This window comes from Oxyura jamaicensis, chromosome Z, assembly GCF_011077185.1.
Source record: "Oxyura jamaicensis isolate SHBP4307 breed ruddy duck chromosome Z, BPBGC_Ojam_1.0, whole genome shotgun sequence".
Classification (NCBI taxonomy): Eukaryota; Metazoa; Chordata; class Aves; order Anseriformes; family Anatidae; genus Oxyura; species Oxyura jamaicensis.
Window position 1 is genome coordinate 34,735,741 of NC_048926.1, and position 19,258 is coordinate 34,754,998.

The 19,258-nt window shown below is 36.0% G+C and overlaps 1 protein-coding gene across 3 annotated transcripts in view; it reads left to right on the top strand.

The window, feature by feature from the left end:
• The window catches only part of CCDC171 (coiled-coil domain containing 171), a 167,732-nt gene that overhangs the window by 141,382 nt on the left and 7,092 nt on the right, over positions 1-19,258 (top strand). For all 3 annotated transcript variants that reach the window (XM_035310888.1, XM_035310892.1, XM_035310894.1), the window contains one exon: positions 4,111-4,263. In XM_035310888.1, coding sequence (XP_035166779.1) covers positions 4,111-4,260 — 150 coding nt within the window. In that variant the 3' untranslated portion in view covers positions 4,261-4,263. The remainder of the gene's footprint in view (positions 1-4,110; positions 4,264-19,258) is intronic.

Below are 19,258 nucleotides of genomic sequence, written 5' to 3' on the forward strand. Positions count from 1 at the left end.
TATTAGCCTTCTTAGCCACAAGGCCACACTGCTGGCTAATGGTCAATTTGTTGTCCACCAGTGCCTTTACTGCCAAGCTGCTTTTCATGGCCCCATACATATGTATTTGTACATGGGACTTTTCCTCCCCACATTCAGGACTTTGCAGTTTTCCTTCTAACACATCATGAAGTTCATTTCAGTTCATTTCTACATCCTGTCGAAGTCCCTCTGGATGGTAGCATGCCCCTCTGATCTATCTGACACTCCTCCAAGTTTTGTGTCATAAATTGTTGAGGGTACATTCTTCCTCATCATCCTGACTATTAATTATGATAAATAGGACTGGACCCACTGTGGGGTAAACCTCTAGTTACTGGCTTCCAAGTAAACTTTGCACCACTGATCACTGCCCTCTGGGCTCTGTCATTCAGCCTCTGTCACTGTCTGCTCATCCAGCCCATATATCAACAGCTTGTAAAGGAGTATCTTACAGGCGATAGTGCCAAAGGCCTTACTGTAGTCCACATAAACAATATCTACTGCTCTCCTCTGGTCCATCAGGCTGGTCATTTAATTGTAGAAATTAACAGGCTGGTCAAGCATGACTTTCCCTTGTTGAACTCATGCTGACTACTACTGATGATTTTCTTGTTCTTCATGTGCCTGGAAATGGTTTCCAGGATTAGCTACTCCATCACCTACCCAGGGACTGAGGCAAGGATGACCATCCCATAGTTCTCTCAGTCCTCCTTCCTACCCTTCTTAAAGACTGGAGTGGCATTTGCTTTCCATTAACATTCAGGCATTTCTTCCAATCACTATGACTGAACAGAGATTATAGACTGGCCTCACAATGACATCTGCTAGCTCCCCCAGCACTTGTGGGTGCATCAGGGCCCATGGACGTACATGCGTCCAGTCTGTGTTGTAGGTATTCCATGCCAACCTTATGAATACATTTTTATCCTGTGAGTTACGAGGTAAAGTCATGCTTCTTTTTTTCAGGAAGTCCTGACTTAGTGTTGGAGCACTACAGTTCTGACACTGAAAACACTTCTACCATTATAACTTGCTTCTACTATTTCAGTAGCATATGTTGTAGACTTTATGTAATAGTGAAGTCTTTTATAATATAAGACATCAGGTGGAGTAAAAGATCATTATAAAAACCAAGTTCAGCTGACTAGTTCTTTTTCTTTGATTAATGCAGAGTAATTCATTAAAATTATTGCTGTTAAAATTGTAAAAACTTATATAATTTTAACCATTGTTAACTTGTATCCTCTCTTCCATCCTTAGAATGACTTTGTAATCAAAGAATCACAGAACTGCTAGGATTGGAAGGGATCATCTGGTCTAACCCTCCTGCTTAGGCAGGCCCACCTAGAATCAGTAATGTTTAAAATTAATATTATCCAGCCTCACAATTACCGTGCCCTCCTTGGTTAAGTCTTCTCTTCACTACTCATCTGTCTGAAAAGGTTTTAACTTTTAAAGTGGTCTGAGTTGCATTAATATTAATTCTTATAATGTTCAGGGATCACTTCATCTGACTTTTGTGAATGGAAATCATCTTCCGATGTATATTTTTAAAATGTTTATATTTGTAATGGAAGGCAAATTTTTATTGTTTCAGATGTTCTGTTCCCAGTTTTCATGTCTCAGTATTGCCAATACATTCAAAACAGGAAGTGCTCACTTAAATGCAGATCCTGGAGATATGTATGCATGTCACATGTCAAGTTTTGTGCTATAAAAACTGATCAGGAGGGTTGCTGAAGTGTCTTAGCAGGAGAGTGACAGAATTCTGCAGAGCAACATGGCCCTTCTCTGAAATTCTATTAACAGATATTGTTGGTTGTTGAACAATTTCCAGAGTTGCAGATATATTTGTACCTGTAAGCCACAAATAGGAATCTATATTAAGCTGCTATATTCCTTTAGGGATATGTTTAATAATTATTTGATAGATCTTTTAACATGTCAGTGACCAGGCTCTATGCCCATTCCATGTGTATCGAGCTTCCTAGTAAATGAAACTTTTACTGTGGAAAACAGGTTTGTGACTCAATGTGTGACTGACATGAGTTACGGAAAATTGTACTTAATGAATGCCTTCCAATGGAATGTCTAAAAACCCAATGTATTTTCCTTCCTATGGCATTTAAAACAACTGTTCTGCGCACTCATTCTCAAGGATTTCACATCACCCACTGGAAGACCCCAAAATACTGTTTTCCCTAACCTGGCACTGAGTGAGAGAAATCCTAGCTGACCCTGAATCTTTGTTAGGGAGCTGGAATTTACAGAAAAGAATGCATTCCTAGCAACTCTTTGCACATTGCTAAAGAGTTGTAAATAACTAAGAAATTGCTTCCTTCTGAGCTAAAAAAAATCTAGATGTCATAGAAAAAAAGGTTTGCTATAACTGAAAATAAAAGCTGGAGAATTAATATGTTTTCCCTACCTTGATTCCATTGATATTTGGACTTTTTAAACAAGAGAGAAAAATGAGGGAAATTATACTGCTGTTTCAGATAACTGAATGGGCTTACAGTGGCTTTGGAAACATAGGGTGAATCTATGTAGATTAGTGGCTTTAATAACTTGGGGGTAAAAGGGAGATGGTAAGGAATCCTCTTTATGCATTCTAACTTAGTGATACCTTTAAATATCTTGTGGGAAGTAATCAAAGGAACGCATAAGATTTTTTTATTTTTATTTTTTATTATTATCATTATTTTCTGTGAGACACTGTTTACTCTGACATATTGGTATAATCCTTGCTTATGAGTTACAGGCCCAGTCCACAGAGATATTTCATCATATCTGATTTTTAACATATGGACAGTTGCTATATGAAGGTTCTCATGCAGTTTTGTACGGGGGTGTAAGTTGTATCCACATTGTTGTTTGGTATCTTTTGTCAGGGGCTGCAGCATTTTCTTGAAGTAGAATGTAAATGAAATAATCTTAAAATCAGAATCAGAGCTCACAGAGGCAGATTTATAAAACTATGTCAATCCACTTCTAGGACTAGAACTATAGAATGGAAAATATTTTGGATATTCTTTCTGATGAGAAAAGATGTGATGGTATTAATTTACCACTGTTTTCTACATTTAACAATCAAAAATTTTGTTTGACTCCAGCTGCATCAACTTTTATTTTCAAAAGCAGTAGTGTTTTTGAAAACAAAGGAAAACAGTAAAAATCTTTGTGAGCGCCTGTTTGTGGTACTAAGTTTATTTTTGCCTATACCACAGAATTACATTCAAAAGACCAATTTCATATTATCCGTAATATGTTCGTACAGTAGAAACTCGCTACAGGTCATTTCAGAAGGGAAAACTGTAACCTATAAAATATGATTAACCAGTTGTAAGGAAGTCCAATAATCTCAACAGTGTTATACTATTTAGGGTAGATATAAAGTTACCAATACTGCCAAATCATTTGTACTCTCTTGTGCTGCTAACTTTATTATCAATCTAATCAATATTACACGGCTGGGACATTCTTCTACTATATACATGAAAACAATTATATTTTCCCAGCTATATTGTAATCAAATTATTTACTTTCAGGAGTCTGTAGGTTTACTCCTTTTCTTTTGTTTCTGCCAAATTAATTTTTTTTTTTTTTTTTTTTTTTTTTAACGTGGAGTGGGAGGATTAGTAACTGAAGTTGTTTTGATAGTATGAACATTAACCTGAAGCTGTGTAGTGATTCTTTGTGGAAGATATGAACTTTAAGCTGAAACAGTGTAGTGATTCTTTGTGAAAAGAAATTGAACTTGCACTGTCTTACATGTACAGAGAGTGAAAATTAATATTAGCTGCTCAGTGCCGTATGGCATGTTTGAAAATAGTTCATCAACACCTTTTAATTAGGGTGCACAGCAATTTTATTTAATGCTGTTAATATTTAAGGTAATAGAAGGAACACAAAGACCCATTTAAGACTTTTAAATATTTGTCCTGAGACTGAAATTTAGCTTGCCTTCTAACCTTTGTTTGATTTCTTTGATAAATAAAAGTTAGCTCTTATGTAATGAATTTGGGTGTATGCTATTTGGCATTAAAGTATATCCTGCCTGGCACTGATTATTTATTTTACTTTTTAAAGGCCATGATTAAAAGCTTTATGGATGTCTACCAACTTGCAAGTTCCAGAGTTGACATGTTAGTGAGAAAAACAGCATCTCATCAGCTTCACACTGCAGTGCTAAAGTCCAAGCTCCAAACAGCTTGTCTTCATGAAAGTGAGAACTTATAATTGGTAAGTCTGCTTTTCCCTAGTTTTTGTTATTTGGATGTAGTTTCTGAGCATCTCCATGCTGCATAGTTTCTGCAGTGGCAAGAGAAACCTTTTGAGACTTTTTCAGAAGAGAAGGGGTGATAAAAGTTAACACAAGGATTAATTTTACTACTTTATCTTCTGTGAGGACCTGCTCTTTGCTGCTGTCACTGGAAAAGTACACATTGTGATTTCTGTCTTCGGCAGTACAACAAACAGTTGAATTGCGGGCCTGAAGAATTTAACTGTCTAAAGGTATAGCACCCTGTGAAAAGAAACTGCTATTAATTGGGCATGTAAAGACAGTGTTGACTAGGATACGTGATTTTTTTTTTTTTTTTTTTTTTTTTTTGTAAATGGTGATGAATAGTGCATCTCACTAAAGGAAAACACTGTCATCCCATTATAAGGTTAAAATCCAGTTTCAGAGATCATTTCTTGTTTAAAATGTTGTCCACAAAGACACTTGAACTTGTTAAAGGCTAATAATGTGATTCCTCAGATCTGAGAAGTGTCTTTAGGGGATTGTTGAATGCAGATGTATTTGTCACACAGGGCAGACACATTAACTGTCAAAGATATATGGCCAAGTATGTCTAGAATGAGACTGTTTAAGTTGTGTAACTTGCATACACTTGATAGATTTCTTCTCCATGTTTCTTCACTTTTCCACATAGGATTAAGAAGAAAGCTTTAGGAGGTGGTCTTGTTTTTTTTTTTTTTTTTGTCTTTTGTTGTTGTTGTTGTTCTCGTCTCCCTCCTCCTTTCCTTCTTTCTCATCTTTTATTCTTGTGAAGCAAAGGACCAAAAGGAAAATCAGGATTGTTTGATTTTCTGTTTGAAACATAAAATCCTGAAGAAGAGAGCAGTCAAAGCAAATGGCACAGACACCTCAGCAAATGTATATCCAGAGGTTGTGACTATCACTTTTGTTGTTTCCGAAATAATTGCATTAATTTATTATGATGCTTCAAAATTGGATCAACGTGATGGAAAATTAGCACAAATAGAAAATATATTAATCAGTGCTGAATTTCACTTTTAAGATCTTGAGATTATAATTATTGAATGAAAGTGTTGTTTTATTCGTGGCTGTGGAACCTTTCTAAAAAACTCAGTGAAATTGCTTCACTGAAATTGCTTCTTTTCTCCTCCAAGCAGCCTTTCTTTATGTTTCTACTAGGTTTCTACATGTGTCCTGCTGAGTCTGTGCCCAGTGTAATTGGGTTGCTCCTTTGCTTGTTATGATTGTTTTTGTTGTTTAAATCAAGATGACCACTTGTATACTAAGGATTGGGAAGTCTGCCAAACTTGCTGGAGTGATGTTTGCTTTCATTTGGATTGAGAGAGCTTTTAGCAAAGATTATACTAGTCCTGTCTATGGAGGTCTATGCAGTGGCTTGATTTGTTACAGTGAAAACAAACAAACTGCCCCCCCCAGCTCTCTGATGCCTGTGATTAAATGCAATCCTTTCATAAGTAATTGGTGTCTGCCTACAGTATCAATGTACAGATGATACTGTTTGTATTTTAGTACTGTCTGTGGGCCCTTCTGTACAACCCGCTGAGGAGACAGTTATTCTTTAGACAAGGTTTAATTTGAACCTCAGCATAAGTGTTAATTGAAAGTGTTCTAAAATTTTAATGTAAAGGGAAAAAAAAAATCAGAATGATAGTTTCTCAGACTTCCTTGAAAATAATTATATGTGTTTATAGGGTATTGTTTAATATTGAAAATAATTATATGTGTTTATAGGGTATTGTTTAATATTTGTATTTTCTGTAAAAATTGATCCTAATATTCACAAATATTGCATCAAACATGAGTTTTAGTAACTTCAGGCGTCACAGGTTTCCAGCATGGCTTATATTTTTAAGGTTCAGATAACAATGTCTGATTCTGATTTTGAGGAAGTTTGCACTAAATTTCCCTCTGTATTAAAGTACAGCTGACCTTTTTGTTGATTATTTTCAGTGAAATGGAATAATGCCTTTTCTCAGGCATCTGTTGTGTCTCATAATGATAACACACTTAGTTGTTTTCAATCATTGTTTAGTCACATACCCAGTTCAAATAACAATGCAATCAAAACTTTTTCATGTAACACAGTAACTGGACTGTCTTAGTTGCTATAGACTGTATTTTATTTTGCAGAACTTCTAACATATGCTTGTGTTCCTAGAACGGTGAGCTGAATAAAATTTTTGAACAGTTTTTCAGGTGTTTGCCAAGTGAGTGGACTCCTAGTTTATAGGACCAATTTTTATATCACTATGTCATGACTGTCTCTTGGTGTCTTATATGCTGGTTGTATAAGGTTATGTGACCTCCCAGCTGTCTGTTGCATGTTTGGGCCTTCTATTAGTGTTGGTCTTTTGCATGTTGAGAAGGTGTTGCCTTCCTAATTGACCATTTTGTAATGAAATTTGCTAACTGCATCACCTTTCTTTCTATACACACCACTTCTTTTCTCGTCTGTTGCTTTTTTTTTTTTTTTTTTTTTTTCTCCTAATAATAATTGAACAAATCTGATTCAATAAGGCAACATCAATGATTCTGACTTCTCATCTTATTCTAAGTGTTTGAATTGACATCTCCATCCTCCAGTCTAGTTCCAGGCCAACCACTTTCCTTCTCGTCAATGGAGTTTAGATTCTAAGGTTGCTATTTGTGCTCATTCTAATGCCAACTGAGAGGAATAGAAAGGGATATGATTATGATGGACAGAGGTGAGATAAATGCTGAAAACACTGTTTACAGAAAAGAGGATTATTATGTGGGGTGAAAGGATGTCAAGAGCAGCATATCTACATGGTCTTTGTTAGAGTCCACCTGTCTGTCTGTTGTACTCATCTCTGCTGATTCTTCCTCTGTGCAGATGAAGGCCCTGTATCTGTTTTTTTTCTCTCTCTCTCTCTCTTTTTTTTTTTTGATTTTTCTGCTTTTTTCCTCTACCAAGTGCTTATGCAACTTCCCTTACATTTCTAAAATGCCTTTTTTTTTTTTTTTCTTTCCTCTATTTCTGTTATCAAACCATTAACACTTTGTAAAAGTCTTTGCAACCATAACAGTTTCACTTTTCTGTATTTCCTTATTTTTTAAAATTTGCTTTTCTGAAGTGCAGTTGAAATTCTGTCCTCTGTAACTTGCTGCGTACCACATTTAGGGCCATATCTATAATTGGTAGAGCTAGTAATAATAGTAATAATAGTTTAACTAATAATGTGTCATTGGTATGGCCATATATATACACCTGTCTATGAGGATTTAGGTTCCAGAGGAGGAACAGAGAAGCCAGCAGTCAGCTTCTAGCATGAAATAAGATGGAGAATTTCACTGAGCACTGAATTCAGTACAGGAGTGGCACTGCCATTTTCTCCATGAACTTTAAGAAACTCTATTCCAATTACAAACTTCTCAGTGACCTTCCCTTTATGTGTCTATGCCCTTATGCCCTCTTACAACTTGCCTTAGGAAAGCTTAGTGTTCTTAAAAGGTGGTCTTAGTGGAAGTATTTCACAAGTAGGAACTGTACATATAAGGAGAGAAGATACCAGCTACAATGTTCCAATATTTCTTTTTTTTTTCCTGATTATTTTTTTTTCAGCAACAGCTAGTAACGTAAACATCACAAACTGGACTGTGCTTATGGGTTTCCTATTAAATGAACACTTGCCAATATTTTCACAGAACTGAACTCTACTCCTTTGATCCATTTTACTTTTAAAAAATGCCTGAACTTGTTACTATGCTTGCACTTTCATTCAGAGTTGTAGTAGCAAGTAGGCTTTGAACTGGGAGCTTATAAATGCTGGCCTGTACAGTAGTATAGTCATAAGCAATTATTCTGTGGGTTCTGTGAGGAAACATGTGGCATCATGTTAGTCACATGGCAAGCATGAGTCCATGCCTAAGGGAATTTGTTGCTACAAGCAGTGCTGTGGGGAGTGGATGCGGTGACACTGTATTTTCCAGTGTCTGACATGTATCAGGAAGTGACAGAATTCAGTCCAATATAATTGTGCTCCAGAAGGTGTTTTTGTGGCTTTCAGCCCTGAGGTTTTGTGCCCGGTGTCAGTACTACTGTCAGAATTTTAAGGATGTGAAATATTCTGCTCTGTTTGGCCAACTAAAGAAGCCCTTGTAACTCTATTCCAAGCAGTCAGGTGTTTCTCTGATCCCTGATCCTGAGTGTACTTTGTGGCCCATTCCACTCTGTGTGGCGTGTGTGTGCAGGGTAAATCGGCATAGGAGGGAAATGGGCTGCTATGCTTTTTTTTTTTTTTGGCTTTCACATCAGAATCAAAGAAGGATAGAAAATGAATGAAGGGGAAAAGAGAGTAACTTACAAAGCTGATGAAGAAAGCTTTCTATGCTGTTCTGGAGAAAACAAAATCTGGGGAGCCAAAAGGATAACTTTAATTGTAATGGTAGAGAAGGCAAGTTTCAGATGCAGAGAAAGTCTGTAAGAAGAGCAGAGTTCTCATGCAACGAGCCATGAAAACAACTGTTGTCTTTGGATGCTTCTCCTAACTCGGGTTGAAAATCAAATCACTCATTGCTTTATGTGGCTTTGCATCATCCTTCCTTTTTTTTTTTTTTTTTTTTTTTTCCCCTCACAGTTGTGTCTGTGTCTGTCTTTTGTCTGAAAATTCCTAGTGATACCTTGTAAAGTACTGCAAATGTAAGGATTACAGGTTTCGGTAAGGTGAGAGAAGCAACTAGAATGATCCTACATGTGAGAATATGTATACTTTTATATTTTTATTGAAAACAGAATTAAGCAGAAAGTATACGTTATACTCAAAGCAGTCAGCTCTCGGTTCTCATGAGCTACTTGCATCTCTTTGATGGGAGAGAGAGAGAAAATAAATGTTTGAATCTCAGACTTACCAGTTAACTACACCACTAACACTCTCTTCCTACTTAGCCAGACTAGTCTGAGCAGTGCATGCCTTTCCCCATACCCTTTGTTTCCATGTCACTGGTTCAATCAGCATTTCAAGGCTGGGACCTGCCTCTAACAGGGATGCAACATCTTACATTTAGAATTATGAAAAAGGAACTGGAGAGGAAGAAATAGACCTTTTCACTTGCTGCAGAGGAGAAAGTCTTGAACTCCATCAGTGTAGTGTTAAATGACAGAGAAAGTCTTTCATGGGCCAGAGCCATATCTCTTGTGTTAGAACATGGAATGACTGATGTAGCTGGGGGAATTCTTCCCAGATGTTGCAAGAAGCAGATAGGTCCTGGATGAAAACTTTGCTTGGCTTTTCCACTACATCATGCTAGCCTGATGCACAGTTAAAACAAAAAGATTTTCTGAAAGATTTGGAATCAAACTGGTTTTGTAAAAGATTTGGAGACATTAGTTTTTAATTTTCCATGCAAAGAATTAAGCAGACTTAATACTTTCATTGTTACCTTTGTCTTGCAGAATTTTCTTGGCAATAGTCCAGGGCAGAATTCAGTAAGATGTAGACCTCAAATAATTGTAACTTTGCTCAGTACTGTTAATTACCAGTGCACGGTTTATTTACTGTGAAACATAAGAATATTCTTAAAGTGGTAGAAGTAAAGGAAAATACAGCAGCCCTGAAAGGAGACTTTCCCCACTATTGACATAATAATAGACATGAATGTGCAGAAATACCAGAATAAGCAAAAAAAAAAAAAAAACAACCTTTCACTAGTCTTGAAATCTTTTATCGGGATAAATCTGGAAAGTAGTAATATCTACCAGGGAGTAATTTTTTTATTTTTTTATTTTATTTATTTTTTTACTGAAGTATTTGAATTTCTTACCTGACTGTAAGCAACTGACCATCGGTTGCCAACTTTACTGCGTAGTCAAGGAATGCAGGTATCCTGGTATAAATGCTCACCTTGTTATGTGGTGTTGCTTATATAAGTAATAGTTGTAACCAAGCAGTATAAATCATATAGTTTAAACTTTTTCTTATTATTATGTAGTACCAATAAAAATATAATAATATGAAACCAATATTATAAATCACATTCTGTGACTTGGGGCAAGGTGTTCAAAAAGAGTTACAGCAATCCAACAACACATTTGCTGTTTGGTAAAGAATACTTCCTTTTCTATGCAAAAGTTTTTTGATACTCAATATTCTAGGTATGTGAACTTTTAACTTGTCAGACTATTGTAACATATTTGAAAATTATAGTAATTTGATTAAAATGTTGCCTATAAGGCAAAAGGTTCAGTTAATAGAATCCATATGTAATTAAAATGCAGAACTAAATGTAATCAGACCCCAGTGACTGGTGCCTTCATATTGATAGTTTTACAATGGCCTCTGGGGTTGAAAGTTTATGTTAAAGTTACTAATGTAGCTATGCTCCAGAAAATGAGCAAGACAATTTAGCCATTTCAAGTATGACAACATGCTGAAGCAATAGTCACACAATACAAGAAGTTGATACTCTGAATTTTAGGGGTATCTTCCACTGGCAGGTGGTAGAAGCACAAAAACTACTTGAGTACACTAGTCAGAGAATTGCATTCAGCGGCAACACTGTTGTATAAACATCACTAAATGAAGGATCATGCTGTGAGCTTCTAAGGGTGTATTTTTTTTAATAACACAGTCACTTAATTTGTGTGAAATCACATTTGAATCATCTGAAAGTTATAGACACAACACCATGTACTAACCCACAAAAGAAGTTTAAAAAAATTTCCTGAACTTAAAAAAAATAAAAAATTATTTTCTCTGGACAGTTTTAAGAGTCGACATCCTGTGTTAGAGTTCTCTAATCATCACCAGCACAATTTACAATCAGAACACACAGAGAGCCAGTTCAGACCAGCTCATCTGTTGACTTTGGCAGAAGCCCTTAATCTCACTGTGTGCAGCTGCCACTTGAGAGCTGGGGACTCGGCAGAGAGCCGAAGGAGGGTGGGATATGGGGTTGGTCAAGGCATGAACACATAGGCCTGCTTCATTTCAACAGTCGTACACTGCTTTTTTTATAGTCTTTTCATTTTACAGTTCCCCCCCCCCCTTTTTTTTTTAAACCTGAAATTAAATGAGGACCTCTCATGAGCCACTGCGCTCCAGGCATAAGAAATTGTAATGTCTGGCTTCCAGAAACTGTCCCGTCAAAATGTGCTTCTGATTAGGTGGCTTAATTACAGCTGTGAAAACAATGTTGATTTAGGCCTCAAGATTCCAGTGCATGTCAGCCGTTATTAGCTAGCCTTGGACTGAAGCCACCATTTTAAAACTCTGTACCACTAAAGTCACACACTGCCTGACAACTTTTTATTTAGGCAGAAATGTTGCCAGAAGCAACACATTTTATGCAAAATATTTTTCATTGTGCAAATTTCAAATGTGACACTGTTGATGGACATAAAATGGGTAGTTATGGCTGGACTTCACCAAGTCCAAAGCCTAACTTTTGCAAAAATAAAACCCCATACCCTGTTTAAAATAGTTCTTATAAAGTTTGACTGACATAATGCTTAATTTTAATTCCTTTAATTCAGTTTTATTCCAAATCCAGCATGTTGGTTTAACCACCCAATTTTATTGCATCTAAATTTTCCTGACAGTTTCATTTGCTGTTGGGAAATAAAATTGCCATTTTTGCAACATGGGAAATAATGGCTAGTTTCAAAACCAATATGTTTGAAACTTCCTTTGCCTGAAGCAGGTTAAGGCACACAGTCAATTTACTTTAGGGGAAAAAAGCTCATTAAATAGTATTTAATATTTTAATATAATTTAAGTAACTGCTTTCACAGTGGGAAAGCTTATTAGGCCCATGTATTTACACCTGCAGAGAGGTAAATGTTTGGGTAATTAGGTGGTTTCCAAAACTTCAGGTTTTCAGTGTAGTGGCAGAGTTAATACCATGAATACTGTAGATGGATGCAATGCATTCACTGCATTTAAACATTACATTTCCACTGGTAGTATTTTGCTTTCATGTGCTCAAGAAAGAGATTTAAGATTTAAGTAGTTTTTTTTTCTTTGTTTCATCTGTTTTGAAAGTCTCCTTAATGACAAGAATTGGCGAAGGAATGTGAGTGAATGTGTGTGGGTGTTAGCTCTCGGCAGAGGCTAGTGCTTTGGAAAAGCAACGTCCACGTTCTCACTTCACAGTTGCCATGAAATTCCAAATGTCCATGCTCTGCAGTTTAATGGAAACCATGAAGTTCCTAAATGACTGCAGGTTTATTCCTACGGTAAGCACAAAACAAATCTTTCAAGTCATTGGCTGAGTAGCAGAAAAGGAGGGTCCTGTTTTCAGGAAGCTAATCTCCTTTCCTTTTTTTTGTTCATGGTTTGCATTTCTATGGCATTAGAAATGTGTTTCTACTGAGGTACTGGAACTACTAGCTCACAAGCAAGGGTCTGCAGTTCCCAGGACTGAAAACGAGACACTTGGAAGCTATTGCTGTATTCACCTCTTACCCTAAGTGCTCAGGCCAATGCAACAATTGTACCTTCTACAGTAACTAATTGGAAATTAGTTTGGAGAGACTAATGATTTGGACAAGGAGACAAGTCTAAAGCATAAATTCAAGTTTGCCTTGTAGGAGAACATCATGCTTTCATTCACTGCTTGCACCAGAATAACAGAAAAGTGAATGCCTATGTTTCATTTTGTTCAGGGTTTGAAGGAGAAAGATAGAAGTCTTTTGTTTTATTTGCAAAATGGTATGTGGGGTTTTGAGAAACTGAATGTTTCTGAAAGGCCCCAGTGGCTGTGAGGGCAACTTTGCATCAGGAGACAACTGTGTGTCAGACATCTATGTGGTCTTTCAAAATGTGTTTCTTCAGTAATATACAGTGAGTTTTATTTACCAGCTGCATATGTTTGCTTTGTGTTTGCTACATGCCTTTGTTTCTTTTGCCTTCCTCCCACACCTTGTGAAATGAAATTTTCAGCATATCAAAATAAGAGAAACTTTTCTATATGATTACACAATCTGCTAATTCTGTAGCAGAAATAAAAGTATTGGGAGTGCTAGACAGGCTGTTATTTTCAGAACTGGATATTATAGACCAGGACATTTAACCCCGAGAAAAAGTTTTTACAAAAGAACAGAGCCAAGGACAAAATTTTACTGGCTTTGTAGAAGAAAAGGAATATTCTCTACAAAGACAGACAAATTCACTTCTTTCCAGACTCAAGGACTTTTACTCAGGCCAGAAGGTGCTTCCTCCTCCCTTTTGAAGAAGTTATTTCAAGAAAGGGATCTGGGAAGCTTCTATTATTCCCCGTTAAACTGTGGGTTAAACATAAAGGGAATGTGTGTCTGTTCTGTGACTGTGAATTCACTGAGAAATATTTGGAAGGGATTAAAGCATAGCTGTGCCTGAATGAGTCTAGCTCAGATACTTAAATGGTGTGCGAATCCATGGAATCCAGGTTGTGATCTACCTAATATTTTCTTATCATTTTAAATTTAGATCACATAAGGTATACTGTTGTGAATAATTATTTTCTTGTTCTGACATCTGTTTGATTTTGCATTTCTGTGTATTTCAAGCTAAGTATTTAAAGCACTGTTTATAAGAAGAAAATTCAGTGCTGATCTTCATTCATTAGCTTTGATGAATGTGTAGATGATACCTGTGAGTTGGGATTAAATTGCTTGGTATAGTAGATGGAAGGATTTTTGTTGTCTTTCAAAGTGTTTTTTTTTTTTTTTTTTTTTTTTTTTGTGTGTGTTTTTTTTTGTTATTCTTTGTTATTTTTTAACACTTCCTCACTGTCCAGTGCACTGGGAAAAAGGACAAGAGAATAAGACCTAGTGTTTCCAAGAGTCAGCCTCTTTCTCTGCCAGTCTCAGAAATGCATATATGTGCAGTGTGCCCCCAATGTAGCAGGTATAATGCTACATTCACTCATTACGAAAAAAAAGAAAAAAAAAAAAAAAAAAAAAAAAAAAAAAAGTAGTTTGTGTTGGCATTTAACTGGATTAGTCTGGAGAATCTAACCATAAAAAACAAACAGTGTAAGTATATATTCTCCTCAAAAGATGGATTTTTAGGTGTTTGTAAAGGAAAATCTCATATTTACGTGTTTGTATTCCCCTCTGGGTGGCAGGGAGACAATGCACAACCCTAGAGAATTCAGTGTCACCTGGCTGGTAAACCTTCATTCAAAGGAGACAACCATCTCTAATGGCTCTTTCTGCTCCTAATCTCAGCTCCTGGTGCATTGGCTTGGAAGGAAGGTCATGGGAGCACAGGGCTGGGTATCATCTCCACCCTTGGTCCCACAGCAGATTTCTCAGCTGTCAGAGACCAAGAAGAGGAGGTGAGGATCCTCTGCAGGCCAAAGAGAGATAATGAGAGTGATAAAGAAGGGTAGCTGTAAACCACAGCAGCCTCCTTTACTTTGTGTCTTTCTGGAATTTGTAAAATCAAATGACTCTCTGCTGTTTTGCTCATACTCTTTTCTCTTGCCTTCTCTGTAATTGTGTATGCTTGCATCCTTTTGGGAAAAAAAAGAACAAGCCTTCTGTGACATTTTTGCTGTAGAGTAACATGTTTTTGTAGAAATACATCTGTTTACCTACTTCCATTGCCTGAATGCATTTTGTACTTGTAACTAAGGATAAAAGTTAATGCAAGAAATGAAAAAAAAAAAATCAAAATCAAAACTTTAAAATATATTAGAGTGTATGACTTACACAGATAAAAAGACAGGAAAATCAAAGTTAGGGCATGAAGCATAACACTGTTCCTAACTCACAATTCTATTCCTATAATGTTGACATGATTTAAGGGCATACAGTCAGCAAGTTACATCTTAATGTTTATTTTTAACGGGCTTTACATATTTAAGTCACACTACTTAATATTCACCCAGCATATATTTATTTATTTATTGTTGTTGTTTTTAAATTACGTATAACAGCCTTTCATGGAAGTCTGTGAAAACCTACATTACGTAGTGAAGGCACAGTTTTTCCAGTTAATCTTAGTGAGGACCTATTTTCTCCAGAGACTGGGTTCCCTGAAGCAATTTGGCCTGTTGAATAAACTAGTACTTGAAGAAATTTTTAAAATATGAAAGAAGTACCCAGCAGGGTAAAGAACCTCCACGTCGGCTACGAGTATGATATCATGATAAAAATAATTATTTTATTCATCTTCAGCTATGAGGATGATACCAGGATAAAAATAATTATTTTTCAAATAACCTTTGTTTTCTTTAGTTTCTATAATGATACAGTACAATAAAAGACATTTAGAACCAAAGTGTACTTCTTAAGCCATATCCTTCCTGTTTTGCGAGCATTTTGTTTACTGTTGACTTGTTGCAGAAATGCTACCTTTTGGATAGGGAAATTTACAAAAAAATAGGTAAGAATACTGTGGTAAACAACCAGCAGTTTCCATGTTATTTTTGATATTAAGAAAGCAAAGTAATACAGTGATAATGTAATCATTCCATTTCATCATTTTCAGATGCTGTAATTGTTTCAGTTCTTATATCTTTTTTTTTTTGGAGAGGGATCCCTGGAACCTTTAAAGACACCTTACTTTTAGATGCCACACTTCTGAATCTGTGCCTGAACTGAAATTGACCTGTAGATCCTTGGTTTAGTCAGGAAATGTCACCATAAAGCTGATATTGCAATACTTGCTTCTGTTAAATTTGTATGTTCACCAATATTTTGGGAAACCATTTGTTCTATCTAGGCATTACAGGCAGTTTGACAAAGAAAGTCCAGAACCACAGTCATGGAATAGTTCACTGATTTTTCAGGTTTTGTTCAGTACCAGTGAGTGTCTCATTTGATCACAGAATGATTGGCTCATATCAGGATCTATGATCAGGCCTATGATCAGGATCTCTGATAGTCTTTCAGGCTCTTTGTGACACCAAGGTTTCTTTCACAGGGTCTTGTAAATGCACTACACTCCTCTGGGAGCCTGAGCATATCCTGCAACTTAAACAGGACTTTGCAAAGCTTTTTGACACTACCAGTCATCCAGTTTCATTTTAATTTGATTATGTCTAAATATCTCATTGCTTTAGGAATCTCTAGTTGAATTTAATGACTTACTGAGGTTTATTGTGCTTTAAATAAAAGAATTTTTAGAAAAGATAATCTAATCAGGAGTTCTGAATAAAAGAATTTTAAGATATGACTCTGAAGCATAAAAGGACCACCAAATTACTGAGATATCCCTATGTAAAATGATTTTTAATGTTATGTCACAGTTTTATTGCTAAACAAACCAAAAAGCTTAAGGAACCTCTCTCCAAGTCTCCTTCTATGTTCCTCATGAAATTTTGATAAAAAACCTGTGTGGCTGATGAAAGTTTGCAGTGTTGTATGTGTGTATCTTTTTTTTTTTTTTTTTTTTTTTTTTGCCCCAGCTCTTCTTTGCTTTCAGAACATACATTTGGCATATGTATACCAAAGGATGAAATTCCATTAGCAATTTTTTAATGGTGATTCGCATAAAATATGGTCGGTATGCAGGAAATACAAGTTCCATTTGCCTCACTCACACTACATGTTCAGCCTCCCAGAAAGTGATGATCTAGTACGTGAACTAAAAGCAGTTCTTAGAGGCTGATTGTGCTCTTGAATTTAGTACGTATAAAAAGTTCTGTTGAAGTAATTATTAGATTTTTATTTAATCTAAGTCTGAAATATAACTGTATATATAAATTGGGCCAAAACCAATAGAGACAGTAACCCTAGCTCACCCACACTCAAATTGTTTATAACTGATAAGCTTGATTCCTTGCCCAGTTAGTGTAATTTGGATCTTGCATTTACAAAAGACCTACATGTTAGCTGTCAACTGAAATTGAGCTTAAAATATATATATATATATTTTTCAGGCCATTCAGATATCAACTGATATTTTATAAGCAACACTGCAGGAAAGCCAACTGCATTCCCCAACCATTACTGTTATAAAATTGCCCTTTAGAACTCTATTGAATATAAACTGCATGAGATATTATATGCAATTTGTGGGAGAAGGTGTAATTCCCTCCTGAAGTTACTTGAATCAAGTTTTACTGGGTATGAATGAACATTAAAATTGGCTTGGTTTGGATAAGCAAACAAAAGCTTGAATAATGTCGCAAACCTATAGGGATCCAAAGGTATCTCTTCCTGGTGTATCTTTCTCTGAGTTGTTTCAAGGGGTAGGAGATCAAACCCTAACGAGGATTTTGACAGGAAGGTGGCAGTCTACACAACTGTACTGGGTGACCAATAAAATGCATGCTGTGTTGGCCAGTGCTAAGAGGGTGGAACCCTTTGTCCTCCTAATACATTGATGGTTTTAATAATAAGCATTCCTGTTGAGAACATAAAGCTGACTGCAGTAACAGTTCACTTCTAAGCATAGAGTAATTCCGTCATTTTTTGCTTTGTAGTTAGAGGATTTTTTAAGAGGCCTTTCAGTTTAATACAGTTATTTAGATGAGCTGAGGTACAGGCCTACAGCCTCATGCAAATGCTCACGTTCTTACTCAGCATTACTCTGAGTAATCTGTTGTTGTTGTTGTTGTTTTTTCATGTGTTTGTTAAAAATAAACAAACAAAGAAAACCCTACAACAACAACAGACAAAAAGTCTGTCTTTCAAATAGGTGCAGATAGGTTGCATTTATTATGCCTGTATCCAGTTTATCTTTCTAGTTCTGTTGTCTCCTAAGAGCTACCTTCAATCTGCTGATTGTTATGGGAGGCTGTCAATTCACAAGATCAGCATCTCCCTCCTCACTACGTGATCTGCAGTTATTTTCTCCACTAAAATGCTTAGTTACCTCAAGTCTGAAAAATACTATTTTCCTACTTGAAATTTCAGTGAGATGTTCATCACATTTTTTTTTCATTGCTGAAAACTACCCATTTTAGCATCAGCAACCTCTGCCAGAGGTGTGCAACTTCCAGGTCCTTATAACTTGCTTTTTTTTTTCACCACCTTTAATAAAGATAAGTTGGTTCTGAGTCCTTTCTGTAAATTCTTGTTGTGAGAAGTGTCTGATTTACACCTGAATCAATATATTTTATTTTTTGTTTCTTTCCTTCACACTTATGGCTTCTCTTGAGTTTCTGATTTCTACAAGCTGGGCATTGGCTTCTCTTTATAAAAAAGCAAGTTTCTTACAGGAAAAATGCTCTTTCCCTGCTTTTTAGAGAGAACTTCTGGGTGACCAGTCCCTGTAGATATGCCGGTAAAGCAAATAGGTAACATAATCTATCCAAACTTTTTGTAGTTAAGCAAACAACAGAATCCGAAAAGACTCTGTGGGTCTTGTCCTTTTGGGTCATGCCTTGCTGAAGTTCTAATAGTTGAAATCCATAAGGCACTCACAGCAGCTGTTCTCTTAGTTCCACTGCCCAGACATCTGTACTCATACAGTCTGTTACAGCTTTGGTTAAGAAGCCTCTTCATCAAAGGGCACTTGAACATCGTCAGTACTTACTGAGTATTGGCTCTTTGAAGGCACTTTATGACTTAGCCCACATATTCAATTCAAATACATTTGTGAGAAGTAGTAAGCAAATGAATATTTTCAAGACATCTGGCTGCAAAGTAACAGTAAGTTCCATGTTTATTCTCATTTTCAAATAAGCTATCAGTAGAATGCTAAAATGTTATTTTCCATTTTTAATAGTTCATTTGTTTTGTTAGCTACATAGATGCATAGTTCTGATCATTATTCCTTAAAACATTGCATGTTTGGTAGGAACACACAGCCAAAAATAATCTTCTCAATATTGTTACTGCAAGAAAGCTGAATTTTAAAGATACTTTAATTGTTTGTAGACCTTTCTCCCTTATGTTGTTAAACGTTGCTATCAGAAATAATTACATTTTCCATATTTTCAACTTTTACCTGTATTGCTGATACTATATCTTTATTAATTATAAAGTGAGTGAATTATTTTACTGAATCAGTGTAATTGTCTCTCTATTTATTTATTTATTTATTTATTTATTTATTT